At 50.7% G+C, this 15,363-nt stretch overlaps 1 protein-coding gene across 6 annotated transcripts in view; it reads left to right on the top strand.

Moving 5' to 3' along the window:
* Nucleotides 1–15,363, top strand: part of ROR2 (ROR family WNT receptor 2) — a 216,460-nt gene that overhangs the window by 192,191 nt on the left and 8,906 nt on the right. For 5 of the 6 annotated variants that reach the window (XM_089316087.1, XM_089316077.1, XM_089316079.1 and 2 more), the window contains exons 5-6: nucleotides 10,216–10,343; nucleotides 14,879–15,193. In XM_089316087.1, coding sequence (XP_089172213.1) covers nucleotides 10,313–10,343; nucleotides 14,879–15,193 — 346 coding nt within the window. In that variant the 5' untranslated portion in view covers nucleotides 10,216–10,312. Of the gene's footprint in view, nucleotides 1–6,589; nucleotides 7,811–10,215; nucleotides 10,344–14,878; nucleotides 15,194–15,363 lie in introns of those variants that run through there. The other variant, XM_089316084.1, reaches the window with a different exon arrangement.

The following is a 15,363-nucleotide window of genomic DNA, read 5'->3' as shown; positions in this document are numbered from 1 at the left end:
CGCCGCGGCTCACTAGGTTAATCCTCAGCCTTGCGGCGCCGGCACACCAGGTTCTAGTCCCGGTCGGGGCACCGGATTCTGTCCCAGTTGCCCCTCTTCCAGGCCAGCTCTCTGCTGTGGCCAGGGAGTGCAGTGGAGGATGGCCCAAGTGCTTGGGCCCTGCACCCCATGGGAGACCAGGAGAAGCACCTGGCTCCTGCCATCGGATCAGCGCGGTGCGCTGGCCCCAGCGGCCATTGGAGGGTGAACCAACGGCAAAGGAAGATCTTTCTCTCTGTCTGTCTCTCTCTCTCTCACTGTCCACTCTGCCTGTCAAAAAAAAAAAAAAAAAAAAAAAAAAGATTATGGGATAGAGGCAAGGAGTGACTAAATAAACAAATCATTGGTAAGGTCATTACACACATCTCCTTCATTCAGACCACACAGTGAGAAACATCACGACATGGATCAATGCTCCTGACTCACTGTGGCTCCCTAGATGATTTCTCGACTTCATGATGGTGTGCAGGTCCGTCCCTACAGCCCTCTGCTTTACATGTTGGGTGCACATAAATATCCAACACTTTATTACCTGCACACCCCGGCTTAGCAGCCCAGTGCCGTGCAGAACCTTGGTTGTTTCCCTTGTTACTGCTGGGCTGTATCACCAGAGGGGATCAGACCACACTAGTCCAGGGAAAAATCCCAACACAAAACTGCAGGTAGTTTCTACTGAATGCATAGTGCTTTGTGCCATCGTAAAAGCAAGACATTATTAAGTAGAACGACGGAAGTCAGGAATCACATGTACTCTGTCGTGGGAACATACTGTGTTATGAGTGATGTTTTTGAGTAATTTAAATAAAGCTCCTGAGAGCACTTGTGTGCAAATGTTTTTGCAAACATGTTTTCAGTTTTCTAGAGTAAATCCTAGGAGTAGGATTGCTGATGCTTGGTGTAAGTGTACATTTAACTGCAGTAACAAGCCTCCACGCTGTTCCCCAGAACAGTCTCACCATTTTATACGGCTGCCTGCCATGTATGAGAGTTCTGGTTGCTCCATATCCTCACCAGCATTTGATGTTATTAGTCAGTTTAGCTTTGGCCATCATAATAGTTGAGTTGTGATAATTCACGTGGTTTAATTTGTATTTTCTTGATCATTGATAAGTGGATAATCTCTTCAGACCACCCTTTGCATAGGTCTTTTTTTTTTTTTAAGATTTGTTTATTTATTTGAGAGGTAGAGTTACAGAGAGAGAGAGAGAGAGAGGGGTCTTCCATCGGCTGGTTCACTCCCCAAATGGCTGCAACAGCCGGAGCTGTGCTGATCTGAAACCAGGAGCTAGGAGATTCTTCTGGGTCTCCCACATGGGTGCAGAGACCCAAGCACTTGGGCCATCTACCATTGCTTTCCCATGCTATAGCAGAGAGCTATGGATTAGAAGTACAGCAGCCAGGACACAAACCGGCACCCATATGGGATGCTGGCACTGCAGGCAGAGGCTTAGCTTACTACACCACAGTGCTGGCCCCTGGTCGGGTCTTTTGTCCACTTTGTGTGTCGTTTATCTTCTCTCTGAGTTTTAAAATATATTCTGTGTGTGAATCCTTTGTCATACATATATTTTCTTGTAGCCTGTGGTTTGCCTTTTTGTTTTCTTAATATCACCTCTTGATGAGCAGAAAATTTTAATTTTGATGTCATAAATATAAATTTTTTCCTTTTGTGCATCATGATTGTGAAATCCTTACCTACCTCAGTGTTACGAAAATGTCCTGGTTTCCTTTTTGAAAGTGTTATCATTTTAGTTTTCATATTTTGGCTCCTGATCCAGCTCAGAAGTAACTTGTGTCTAGTGTTGAGTTCTGGGTTTGAATTCATTTTTTTTCCATGCAAATATCCCGTTGTTCTAATATCATTTTGAGGAGATGTTCCTGTCCCTCGAAATAGCCCTGACACCTTTGTTGATCATTTGACTACATGTGAGCATCAATTTTGTTCTACTGATCCCTTCGCACTCCCCAGTAGCACACCGTCTCAATCGTTGTAACCATGTACTAAGCCTGACAGTCGGGTGATGTGAGTCTTCCATCTTTGTTTTTTTTTCATGATGTTTGGCTGCTCTAGTACCTTTGTATATGCATGTAAATTATAGAATCAGTTGTCAATTCCTGCAAATGTGTCTATTGGACATATTTTAAATTCTGGTTTTGGAATAGTATCAAACTTACAGAAAAGTTACAAGATAGTAGAAAGTAGTCCCATATACTTTTTTTTTTTTTTTTTTGGGACAGGCAGAGTGGACAGTGAGAGAGAGAGACAGAAAGAACCGGGACAGAATCCGGCGCCCCGACCGGGACTAGAACCCGGTGTGCCGGCGCCGCAAGGCAGAGGATTAGCCTAGTGAGCCACGGCACCGGCCCCCATATACTTTTTATCCATATTTACCAATTTTTGTCGTTTGACATATTTCTTGTTCCTTTATGCATATTTGTAATTATTTCTATCACTTGAGAATAGATTGCAGTCATTACACACCTCTGCCCTTTAATACTTCTGTGTCTGTATTGCCTACGACCACTGCTGTATTCTCTTACAGCAACAGCTTCAAATTGAGGACATGTGTCTTTAAACTGCCATTCTTACTACAGTTTCTTTAATGGTCCTAGTAATACTGTTTAGTCACCTCCCTTCTCTCACAGGCTCCTAAGTGGTGGTGTCGACGCCTTTCATCTAGAACAGGCACTTGGTCTTTAGTGAGTTTGAAGTTTTTTTCATGAATGGAGGTTAGTTACCGTATAAAATGCCGCTAAATTTCTGATTAGATGCTGGTTTTGCATTTTGGACTGAAATAGTGCCTAAGTTTCCATCTTGGAGTATCACGTTTGGAGGTTTGAGATATCAGTTTGTCCCTTATCCGGGATTTGATTTTACTCACTTGATTAAACCCGCTTTCTCATGACAGGGTTATTTTTTCCTTTCATAATTAAAACTAATTTATGAAGAAATCCTACCAGTGGGGCTGGTGCTGTGGCTCACTTGGTTAATCCTCTGCCAGCGGTGTCAGCATCCCATATGAGCGCCGGGCTCTAGTCCCGGTTCCTCTTCCAGGCCAGCTCTCTGCTGTGGCCCGGGAGGGCAGTGAAGGATGGCCCAAGTGCTTGGGCCCTGCACCTGCATGGGAGACCAGGAGAAGCACCTGGCTCCCGGCTTCGGATCGGCGCAGTGCTGGCCATAGCGGCCATTTGAGGAGTGAACCAACAGAAGGAAGACCTTTCTCTCTGTCTCTGTCTCTCACTGTCTAACTCTGCCTGTCAAATAAATTTTTTAAAAAAGTACTAATAAAAAAAAAAAGAAATCCGAGCCGGCGCCGTGGCTCAATAGGCTAATCCTCCACCTTGCGGCGCCGGCACACCGGGTTCTAGTCCCGGTCGGGGCGCCGGATTCTGTCCCGGTTGCCCCTCTTCCAGGCCAGCTCTCTGCTATGGCCAGGGAGTGCAGTGGAGGATGGCCCAGGTGCTTGGGCCCTGCACCCCATGGGAGACCAGGAAAAAGCACCTGGCTCCTGGCTCCTGCCATCGGATCAGCGCGGTGCGCCGGCTGCAGTGGCGGCCATTGGAGGGTGAACCAACGGCAAAGGAAGACCTTTCTCTCTCTGTCTCTCTCTCTCACTGTCCACTCTGCCTATCAAAAAAAAAAAAAAAAAAAAAGAAATCCTATCAGCATTTTGATGGATGGCATTGTACTTTGGAGGACTTGTCATCTCAAAACTATTGAGTTTTCCAAACCTATGAAAATAATACATATTTTTGTGTAATTAGGATTGGTTTTCATTTATTTCTGCAATGTTTTAAATATTCAAAAGTGGAAGTCTTGTATATCTTTTAAATTTATTCCTAAATATTTAAAGATTTTCACATGTAGAGTGCAATGGTGTTCAAGTGTATCTGCTTTGTTCTACAACTGTTTCCAGAACTTTCTCACCTTCCCAAACTGAAACTCAGTGCCCTTTTAACACTGAATCCCCAGTTCCCACACTCCCAGCCCTCAGTAGCCACTGCTCTACGCTCTATGTCTATGAATTTGACTGTTCTTTCATGTATTTTAATGTTACTACAAATAGTACATATATATATATATATATATATATTTAAAGTTTCCTTTGCTAACTGTTTGCTGTTCACGTATGGAAATACAATTCTGATACATAGACCTGATCCTGTGGCCTTTCTAAGCCTACATTCGGTTTCGTAGTTCTTAGATATGCATGCTTCTCAGAATTGTCTTGTGTAAATTGTGGTATCAGTTTTGCCATTCCTTTATCTATCATTTTCTATCATCTGTCCATCACCCACCAATCAAAATGTATCTGTTTATCATTGTAGCATCTCATCTATCTACCTATCTCCCACCCTCCCTCCTCACCTCCCTGCCCACGTATCTTTTTCTTTATGATGGTGATTAGGGCCTCCATAGCAGTCTTGGGTAGAAGCAGTAAGAGTAGACATCTTTGTCTTATTTCCATTTTTAGGAGGAAAATGTAGTAAAATGTTTACTGTTCTCAAACACCCTTTATATTAGACTGAGAAAGGTCTTACTACTTCCTTACTCTTCATAATCAATGAATGTTGACTTTTGTCAACTGCTCTTTCTGTAACAAGTGAGGTAACCATATCATTTCTCTCTTTGTATTTCCAGGGGTGGCCTCCTGAATATTACAGCAACCTTATATTCCTGAGTGTAACCCTATTTGGTCCCTTACACATTTTAAAAATATCGTCTATGCTCAGTTTTCTGGGTTCGGTCTGCTAACGTTTTGAGGAGTATGTCGCTCCTTTGATCATGGACCGTCTGGTTAGAATATTCTTGTGATGTCCTTGTTAGATTCTGGTAGGAGAGTTATGCTGGCCCCATAAACTGAGTTAGATATGATCTTTATTTTCTTTGAGTTTGTATAAAAATTGTTGATATATCTCACTTGAATAGTTGACAGAATTCACCTGTTTCTAGTATATGAGTTAGAGCTTTGTTACAACTTTAAGTTTCTTGTGTTACCAATGCGTGTTTTTTCTATGTTTTAATTTTTCTAGGTATTAGCAATTATTTTAGTATTTTTTTAAAGAATGAACTGTTGATGTTATGAACGTTTCTAGTGTATGTCTTTCAGCTTGTTGATTTCTGCCTGTGATATTTTCCTTTTCTTACTTCAGGTTCAATTTTCTCATCTTTTTCTAACTTCTCAAGGTATAAACACTTTCTAATTTAAAGCTATAAATTCCTTTTTTCATTACAGCTTCTGGCTGCATGTCACAAATTTTTTGATGCCCTATGCATTGTTTGTGTATTATATTTTCATGGTCTATTAAAAATACCATTTCATTTTCCTTGTATTTTCTTCTTGAACTCATAGGTTACTCTGATGGGTGCTACTTAATTTCCAAGTATTTCAAATTAATAACTTCCTTTCATGAATTTCTTTTTAAAAAATTTTATTTATTTATTTGAAAGGCATAGTGGTAGAGGAAGGGGGAGGCAGAGAAAGATCTTCTATCCATTGGCTCACTCCACAAATGTCCTCAACAGCCAGATCTGGGCCAAGCTGAAACCAGGAGCCAGGGACTCCATCCAGGTCTTCTACATGGGTGGCAGGGACCTAATTACTTGGACTGTCATCTGCTGCTGTTCCAGGCACATTAGCAGGAACCAGGATTTGAAGGGGAGCAGCCAGGACTCAAATAGGCAGTCAGATATGAGGTGCTGGCTCTGCAGCTTAACCTACTACACCAATGCTGGCCCCATAGAATTCTTTTTTTTTTTCTCTTTTAAGATTTATTTATTTATTTGAAAGTAAGAGTTACACACAGAGAGAAGGAGAGGCAGAGAGAGAGAGCGGTCTTCCATCCGCTGTTTCATTCTTCAATTGGTCACAACAGCCGGAGCTACGCCGATTTGAAGCCAGGAGCCAGGAGCTTCTTCCTGGTTTCCCACGTGGGTGCAGGGGCCCAAGGACTTGGGCCATCTTCTACTGCTTTCCCAGGCCATAGCAGAGGGCTGGATTGGAAATGGAGCAGCCGGGACTCGAACCAGTGCCCATATGGGATGCCAGCACCGCAGGCGGCGGCCTTACCAGCTACCCCATAGCGCTGGCCCCTAAAATTTTTTTATTAGCACTTAGTAATTGTACATTTATGGGGTACAGTGTGATATCTCTGTAATCATGTACCGTGTACACTGATCACATCAGAGTAGTTAGCATTGCCCTCTCCGGTACATTTGGAGTCTCTGAGCTCCTCTTTTCTTGTTCTTCATAAAACAGCGACAGACTCCTGGGAACTGCAGCAGCTCCCCTGCTCTGCAGGCCACCAGAGCTTCCTCCTTCCATCTACTGGTGTAGCACCCATCATCCATGCACCCTTCATCTGAGAGATGGTTGGCTGAGTGTGGAGTTCCAGTTGACATTTACTTTTCTCTGATGGTGCAGAGCTGCCATTCTCTCGCCTTCTGTTTTGCCTTGATTCTGACCAGAGGTCGGCCGGGATGTGTCCTGTCTCCTGCCTTTGTGCCCTACATTTCCAACAGGTGGACCGCGCTGTGCCTGGGTGTGACTCCCTTGGTGTTTGTCCTGTCCCTTTGTGGATTCGCCAGCGTTCCCTAATCATTGTGCTGCTGTGCTCTGAACCGTGCTTGGAGATGTGTTGGCCACTACGTCTTCAAGCATTTTCCCCAACTCCGCTCCTCCTGTGATCCCGAGTCTGTGAAAGTTTGACGCCCCCTCTCAAACTTTCTAACGGGTCACTGAAGCTGAAATGTGTTTGTTTCCCTTGGCTTCTGTTTTGAAATTTTCAGCTGACCTGTCTCTGGATTCACAGATGGTTTTTCCTCTATTGGGTCGAGTCTGTTGTAAACGTCATCTAATGAATGTCTCATTGTAGAGAATTCATGTTGCACCTCTAGCCTTCCATTTGGTTCCTATTTTATCATTTCCATCTCTTCTAAAATCCCGCCTAGTCTTCATTAGCGTCCTGTTTTGCTTACTGCACTTCCAGTCTCTGACACCCCTGGCCTTTGAGTTAACATCTGGGTCACCTGTTACAGTTTCCTGTTGCTTTGCCTGTCTGGTAATTTTACATTCTATACTGGACATTGTGGCTTGCTCTTAGATGTTATCTTTCTGCAAGAGTGTTGGGGTTTGTTATAGCAGTGTATGAAATATTGCTATCAGATCACCTTACGTTTATAGAGTTTAGCTTTTGGCTGATTTATTCTTTGTCTTCTTGCCCTGCCTCCTACCGGATTGCAGATTCCACTTCCTCTGCTACACTCGCGCAGGCAGACTGTTTATTACAGGCAGACGTTTCCCTAATAAGAAGAACAGTTGCAGAAGTGGTTTTTACTACTTTTGAACAAAAACAAAAAAATGTTTGGGGGAAAAATGCCAACTTCTGACACCATCTGTAACGAGATTTGGATTCTAGCATTGATGATTTTGCAGCTCCAAGAGAGCCGAGTTTCCTTTAAAGCCCACGCACTCATCTGAGCCTTTTTGCAGGCTGATTCTCACTGTTCTGTTTGGGGAGGGCTGCGTGAGGAGCACTTTCCATCTCCGCAGGGCTGGGGCCTTCCTCCGTTCCCTCCCAATCGCCTGCTGTCTTCCAGCTGCTTTCCTTAAACTTAGTATTGCAGTCATTACCTCTCCCCGCTCCTGGACAGTAACTTCTCAGTTTCTTCTTCCTCCGTGGGCCATCAGGCCTTGGACCTGTGCCTGCAGCATTCGGAGGGCAGGGGCTGCTCAAATCGCATTTCCACGACGTTGACGATGACCATTGGGTAAGCGCGTCTGTTTGGCTTGTGTCGTTTAAGCGATTTGGTAGATGCCAGATTCTGTCTCAGCCTCTTCCTTTGGTCTCCCAGTGACTCATTTTACAGACAATCTCCATCCAGCTCTGGGACTCTTCAGATGTCTCAGATTCTGCCAGATAAAGGAAAAACACAGCTCTGTTTGGAGATAGAGACAATTCCCACGTGTTTGCTCAAAATTCAGAAACCAAAGGATGTGTCGCGGCCGTGCTGTAAAACTCAGACTGGAGGCCCACAGATGGGGCGCACCTGCAGGAAGCTGAGCCCTCCCCAGCACCCCTTGCCCTCTGCCCTGTACCCCTCCACCCTGTGTGCACCTGAGCCTTGCAGCAGGGGCCCAGCCCTTTCTCCTTGACTCTGGAGGAGAAGTTCTTCTTGCAGGTCCCCAAGGAACTGAACTGACTCAGGTGCTCTGGCGCAGCTCATGGCAGTCCAACCACGTGCGTCTTAAGGCGTTTTCAGGTGTGGTGTGCAAAGCTCCCTGATCCTAACTACCGTCAGGTGACAGAGGGGATGGGCTGGGCTCACGCCTGTAGCACAGGTGCTGACCTGTCCCGACAGCATTCAAGGAGCCCCTGACACAAAGGGATGGTGGCTGCTGAGGCCGAGAGGGGGGCATCCACTCTTGTTGTCACCCAGCCTCCTTCATTGGATTAAGTAGGACTCCAGGTCCTTTTCTTTGAGAAAAACTGGAGGAGGAGGGCCAGCCAGAGGTGGCTGGAGAGAGTGAGAGAGACAGAGAGAGAGAGAGAGAGAGAGAGAGAGAGAGGCTCCTTGTCCTCATCTCCTGCAAGTGTCCAGCCTTGGCTTTTTTTGAGATCTCAGGAGGAGTCACAGTTCAATTGGTTAAATTGGACATGATGCAGATCCCATCTGGGAATGGTCCAAATCCACGATAGTTGGAAGATAAGTGCTCTCAGGCTTAGAGAATCTGTTCCAGGTTTGCTAGAAGACATGCTGCTGAATTCCAGGCCCGGGATCCCCAGCAGCAGGCAGCCCTGGCCATGTGACCTGCTTGGAGGATCCTGAGGACCCCGAGAAAATGCACTGGGGTTCGTGCAAGGCGGAGTTAATCAGCTAAAGGCAGGCTAACTGGTTCTGCAGAAAAGTTGGTACAGCCGGCAGTCTAGGGACTTGGGGGAGGACTGTGGCCCCTTCGCTTCCATGGAGGCTGTCCCTGCTGGAACAGGAAAGCTGGACTCGGGTCAAGGAGAGAGCATTCTGCCCTGTGGCGCCTCTCTCTGACTCCCTGTCTTTAGGATGAGGTCACATACCATTGGTGCCATCAGCATGTTCCTGGTTTTGCAAGTTCTCGGAGGGCTGGAGATCCCGGAGTCTCCCGGTGCCTCTGCGCGCAGAAGCTGTAACACCCTGCTGCTTTTCTCTTTAGACTTCTCTCCTGTGGCTTAGCAGTAGGGTGCACCTCCTGGATTATCACGGCTTTCACAAGGCAGGGGGACTTGGCAGAGGCGTGCCGCGCTGTGAGGTCTCCAGGGTAGCCCAGGGTAAGACCACCGTGCTCGGAGTCTGACGTTCTCTGCGTGCACGGCGCCAACACGGGTCCCTCTGTGTGTGCGTCCCATCCCGAACTCGAGTTTCTTAATGAACAGACTCTGCTGTTAGAGCAGTATTAGATTTACAGACACCAGACAGAAAGCACAGACAGTTCTCCTGGGCTCCCCTCCCGAGCCCCTCATGCCCCTCACCTTGCTGTGGGTGATGTGTTTATCACAGCTGGTGAGCCAGCCTGATGCTTTCCTGTGAACAAGCATTGGTAGTTTCCATTAGGGTTTGTGCTTTCTGTCTTTGAACCACGTGTAGTGACGTATCCTCCATCACAGTGCCACCCACGTGTAGTGACGTGTATCCACCATCACGGTGCCACCCACGTGTAGTGACGTATCCACCATCACAGTGCCACCCACGTGTAGTGACGTATCCACCATCACAGTGCCACCCAGGGTACCGTCCGTGCCCCGCGGTGCTCTGTGCTCCACCTGTTCGCCCCCCGGCCCCTGCAGCTGTTGATCATTTTCCCACCTCCAGAGCTGTACCTTTTCCAGAACCTCATAGAGTCAGGATCCTACAGCAGGTCACCTTTTGGACTGGCTTTTGGCCCTTAGGAAGGTGTGTTTCCTCCATGTCTTCATGACGTGGTAACTCACCTCTCCACGGTTGATTTGACGCATGAACCTACAGATGGACGTCTCCGTCTCTTCCGGGTTTGTCAGTGAGGACCAAAGCTGCCGGAAACATCCGTGTGCAAGTGTTTGGGTGGCCTTAGTGTTTTCAGCTCCTGTCGGGAGTCACAAGGTTGCTGCCGGAACTGTTTGTCACATCCTGATGCACTCACAGGCTGCGTGTTTTTGTCCCAGGGATGACTACCACGAGGACGGCTTCTGCCAGCCCTACCGCGGCATCGCCTGCGCACGCTTCATTGGGAACAGGACCATTTATGTGGACTCTCTGCAGATGCAGGGGGAGATCGAGAACCGAATCACAGGTAAGAGCCGCAGACCTTTCTCAGGAGACGACACACACACAGGCTCCGTGTCGGGGTTAGCGGTTAGCGGCGTGGACGGCGCGTCTCTCTTCCAGCCCCCTCTTGTAGTAGAAAATCAGAGACCCCCATTTTTAAACAATATTTATTTATTTATTTGAAAGTAAGAGTTACACACAGAGAGAAGGAGAGGCAGAGAGAGAGAGAGAGGTCAGTCTTCCATCCACTGGTTCGCTCCCCATCCGGCCGCAGCCATGCCGATCCAAAGCCAGGAGCTGGGAGCTTCTTCTGGGTCTCCCACATGGGTGCAGGGCTCCAAGGACTTGGGCCATCTTCCACTGCTTTCCCAGGCCACAGCAGAGAGCTGGATCAGAAGTTGAGCAGCCGGGACTCGAATCGGCACCCATATGGGATGCGGGCACTGCAGGTGGCGGTTTTACCCATTATACCACAGCACCGGCCCCAAGAGACCCTTTTTTAAAGAAGTAGTTGCAGTCACTACTCCATTTGCCCTAAAATGTTTGCGGCTCTATGTTTAAATCAGCAAGTGCTTTAAGAAAATACTTCTGCACTCCGTTTGGCCAAACTCTGTGAGTCTGCAGCAGCGTCCTCACATGTGGGCCTTGCTGCACGGCCAGGGCTTCTGGGGCCCGGCCAGCCATACTCACTGCACTTGCCTTCTTCCTGTCTCCCATTTCCCAACTCCTGCGCCTGCCCTGGGCCGGGCTGGACGCAAAGGCTCACGGGCGGAAGTGCAGCTGTTTGGGAGGGGGCTTGCTGGTCGTCGGTGGAGAGGGCACTGCCATGAGCACCACTGTGCCAGTCCTCAGTTTCCAGAGGGTCTGAGAAACAGGCCGGGTCATCTGGGACACGAAGCTGCTCATCATCCATTTCCTGAAGACCTAAGTTCTCCGACAGGCCGTCGGCCATCAATGCACTGACCACTTCCGTGGAGGAAGCCCTGGCCGAAGTCCTGCCAAGCCTTCCTCCTGTATCCCTGCTCTCCCCGGGGACACGCACATGCGTCTCTCTCTGGACCCCACAGGAGCAAGGAAAATCTACGTACAGGACTGTCTCCTGGGAGCGCGTGGCCTTGGCTGTCTGTTCGAGTCACCAGTGATCTCTGATGTTAGGGTTTCCTAGGTTGTCTGGTGGCCCGGCCCGTGCAGAGCCTGCCTGGGAAGGGCGGAATGAGGACACGGGGCAGAAACTCGCCGGCTGTCACTGACCTGCTCGTCAGATGGAGGGAATACAGTCGTGGCCTCTAGGGCCTGCCTCGCCGGTGCTGGTGTGGGGTGCCCTGGGGACAGGGCCAGAGAACCAGTGGGAAGTGGAGGGTAGGACTGAGATCTGGCCCAGTGGGGACTGGTTGTGAAGAGGTTAGCACCTCTCACCGGAAAAGCTTTGTGTGCCATTGAAAGCAACACGTACCAAAAACTTCATGACAGCAAAATGCACCTTACATCCTTAGTACCGGTGCAGCCGCCCTAACCTAAAAATGCAACCTCCTGAGGCGGCCGGAAGCTGAAGATTTTTGAGTGCGGACGTGATGTGACATGGAGAATTCCACACCTGACCTCTGAGTGTTCCACGTGCCCAGGCTTTGTTTCATTTTCAAAATGATCTAACCTGTGGCATGAAATTACTTCTGGGCCATGTGTAGAAGATGTACATGAAACACAGATGCATTGCATGTTAGACTGGGGCCCTGTCGCCAGTGACATCTGGCAGAAATTAAACTAGTCCTGGCCGGAACCGCGGCTCACTAGGCTAATCCTCCGCCCTGCGGCGCCTGCACACCGGGTTCTAGTCCCGGTTGGGGCGCCAGATTCTGTCCCGGTTGCCCCTCTTCCAGGCCAGCTCTCTGCTATGGCCCGGGAGTGCAGTGGAGGATGGCCCAAGTGCTTGGGCCCTGCACCCCATGGGAGACCAGGAGAAGCACCTGGCTGCTGCCTTCGGATCAGCGCAGTGTGCCTGCCGCAGCACGCCGGCTGTGGCGGCCATTGGAGGGTGAACCAACCGGCAAAAGGAAGACCTTTCTCTGTCTCTCTCTCTCTCTCTGTCCTCTCTGCCTGAAAAGAAAGAAAGAAAGAAAGAAACAAACAAACAAACAAACCAGTCCTAAGTGGGCAGTGCTTCTGGTCCCCGGCAGTCAGGTGAGGGATGCTCCGCCTGTATCCACACACTTGTGCTTGCAGGACGGGAGTGAGTTGGGGGACCGGCGCTCACCCTTCCTTGAAGCAATGCCTGTGGATTCTTCCCTTCAGTTCTGTTTCATTAAAGAACACAGTGACAGGGGTCGGTGCTGTGGTGTAGCAGGTAAAGCCACAGTCTGAGATGCCAGCATCCCACGTGGGCACTGGTGGTTCCAGTCCTGGCTGCTCCACTTCGATCCAGCTCCCTGCTAATATGCCTGAGAAAGCAACAGAAGATGGCCCAAGTGTTTGGGCCCCTGCACCCACGTGGGAGACCTGGAAGAAGCTCCTGGCTCCTGGCATTGGCCTGGCCCAGCCTTAGCTATTCCAACAATCTGGGGAGTGAACCAGCATATGGAAGATTCTCTCTCTCTCTCTCCATCTGTAACTCTGACTTTCAAATAAATAAATAAATCTGTAGGAAAAAAAGAAAGAAAAACAGTTGCAGCTTTGCAGGCAAACCCTGCTTTCTGCCATCCTCCACGCTGCTCCCATAGTCTTGCAAAATGCAGGCCGTGGGCTGCAGGATGAATTCGACATCCCACTGGCTGGCAAACATGGGGTCAAGGCACACGGCCGGCCCTCAGTCATTCCTTCCAGAGTCGTTGGGAGGATCGGTGCACTCAACTTCCCAAGCAGCCTGATTTTACCGCCGTTTTTAAAGGAAGGCGTAGAACGCAGGCCCTCTAACTTCAGGGTTTCGTGAGAAGCAGCTCGCAGCTGCTCTGCGCCGACTGATGTGTGGTTTGGAAATGAGAGCAATTTTGATGGCCCAACCTGTAATCACGCAATCTCACCCTCTCTGTTCCTCAATCGTGAACCGAGGACAACATGAAGAGCACTGTGGTGCGGGCACCCAGGCTGGGCCATGCCCCCTGCACGTGGCCACTGACACAGGGCCGGTTGCCAGCACATATGCACGCACGCGGGCATACACACACACACACACACACACACACTGGCATCTCCGGCTATTTTATAGCTGAGCTCCCTGGCCTGCTGCTGGGGCTGGGTGGGTCTCCCAGGAAGAAATGGTTGGCAGCAGCGCCACCTGCTGGCCACACCTGGCACAGCAAGTACAAATTTGAGAACAGCTACTGCCCTAGGATTAAAATCGCCCGATTTCTGTCCCTGTTGGAGGACCCAGCCTCAGCATGGCATGCAGGCAGAGACTCCTCGTATTAGCAGGTCTTTCACCAGCAAAAATGGAATAATGGGCACAGAAACCACCCCCCCCCCCATTCTCATGTACAACCTGGTCCAACCTGCTCCTGTGTTCCTACCCCTTCCTCCCCACCTGCTGTGTCCCCAGCACTCTCCATCCTCCAGCGTCTGGCCCCTAAGAAGCAAACTATCACCACACTCTTCCCCTTTGCCCGCTTCCCCACTCCATGGCGCTGGCCCGGCTTTGAAGCTGCCTTGTCATTCACTCCCTGGCAGCTGAGTCAGGGCTGAGTCTCCCTGGACCACCATTCGCTCTGCCTGTGCCCGGGACCTTCCCGGGGAAGGCCTGCAGTGTTGGGAAAGACAGAGCCCTGGGCGGCGCCCTGGTCCTGTTCTGCTTCTGCATGTCTGCAACCCCAGGCTCTGTGCACCTGCTAGCCTGCAGAGCCCAACTGAGAGCTTGTCTTTAGGAAGGGGCTGTGTGTGTGTGTGTGAGAGAGAGGGGGGGGGGAGAGAGAAATTGGAATCTTCCCATCGAGGGGCAGCGGAGGGCGTCTTCCTTTCCCTGGTGTCTTGTTCTGCTTCTGGCGTGTGGAGGGGGAGCTGAGATCAGAGCACATGGTGGGCACCGTGGGCCTGCTCGGGGACACCGTGTCCAGGGCAGAGCCAGCACAGCTGGAGGGTTCCTGGCGAGGGGCACAGGGTCTGGGGTTCAGGGTAGGGGGAAGGGAGCAAGAGGATGGGGAGACCTGGGGTGTTGGGATGTGGCTGGGGCATCAGGCTTTGGGGGCTCAGAGAGTCTGGGGTGCAGGCAGTGATGGATGCAGGAGGTGGGGATTGGAGCTCAGGTTGGCGGTGCAGGGTATTGTGGCGAGGATGGGGTGCAGGGTTGGGGCTGGGGGGCAGAAGGGGGGTCTGGAGGGGAGGCTCTGCGCTCAGGGTAGGGTCCTGGGGATGCAGCTCAGGCTGTGCCCTGGGTTGGGGACACGAGTCAGGCGGGTGCTGGGTGGGGTGCTGGGTGGGGGCGGGGGCTCAGAGGACACAGGGCAGTTTGTCCTGGGTGCCCTGAGCAGAGCACAGGAGGCGGGGCCGGGGGCGCGGAGGGTAGGGCTCGGGTAGGGTGCCGGGGGCCGTGGGGGCGAGGTCCGGGCGCGCTCACGTGGCCTCTCGCTCCCGCAGCCGCCTTCACCATGATCGGCACGTCCACGCACCTGTCGGACCAGTGTTCCCAGTTCGCCATCCCGTCCTTCTGCCACTTCGTGTTCCCGCTGTGCGACGCGCGCTCGCGGGCGCCCAAGCCGCGGGAGCTGTGCCGCGACGAGTGCGAGGTGCTGGAGAGCGACCTGTGCCGCCGGGAGTACACCGTCGCGCGCTCCAACCCGCTCATCCTCATGCGCCTGCAGCTGCCCAAGTGCGAGCTGCTGCCGCTGCCCGACAGCCCCGACGCCGCCAACTGCATGCGCATTGGCATCCCGGCCGAGAGGCTGGGCCGCTGTGAGTGCCCGCTGCGCCCGGGGGGTGGGGGACCCCCTCCTCGAGGGCCAGGAGCCCCCGGGCACTCTCCCTCGGCTCGGCCCTCCCTGGCCGTCTCTGGGACTCAAATCCTCCCACCCCCTTACGCCTGCCAGTGCTGCAAACGTCCCTAAAATGGAGCCATGGGAGCG

This window comes from Oryctolagus cuniculus, chromosome 1, assembly GCF_051225735.1.
Source record: "Oryctolagus cuniculus isolate XC-2025 breed Fujian yellow rabbit chromosome 1, ASM5122573v1, whole genome shotgun sequence".
Taxonomy (NCBI): Eukaryota; Metazoa; Chordata; class Mammalia; order Lagomorpha; family Leporidae; genus Oryctolagus; species Oryctolagus cuniculus.
The sequence above is the reverse complement of the archived record's forward strand: the minus strand, read 5'-3'. Positions and strand labels throughout refer to the sequence as shown.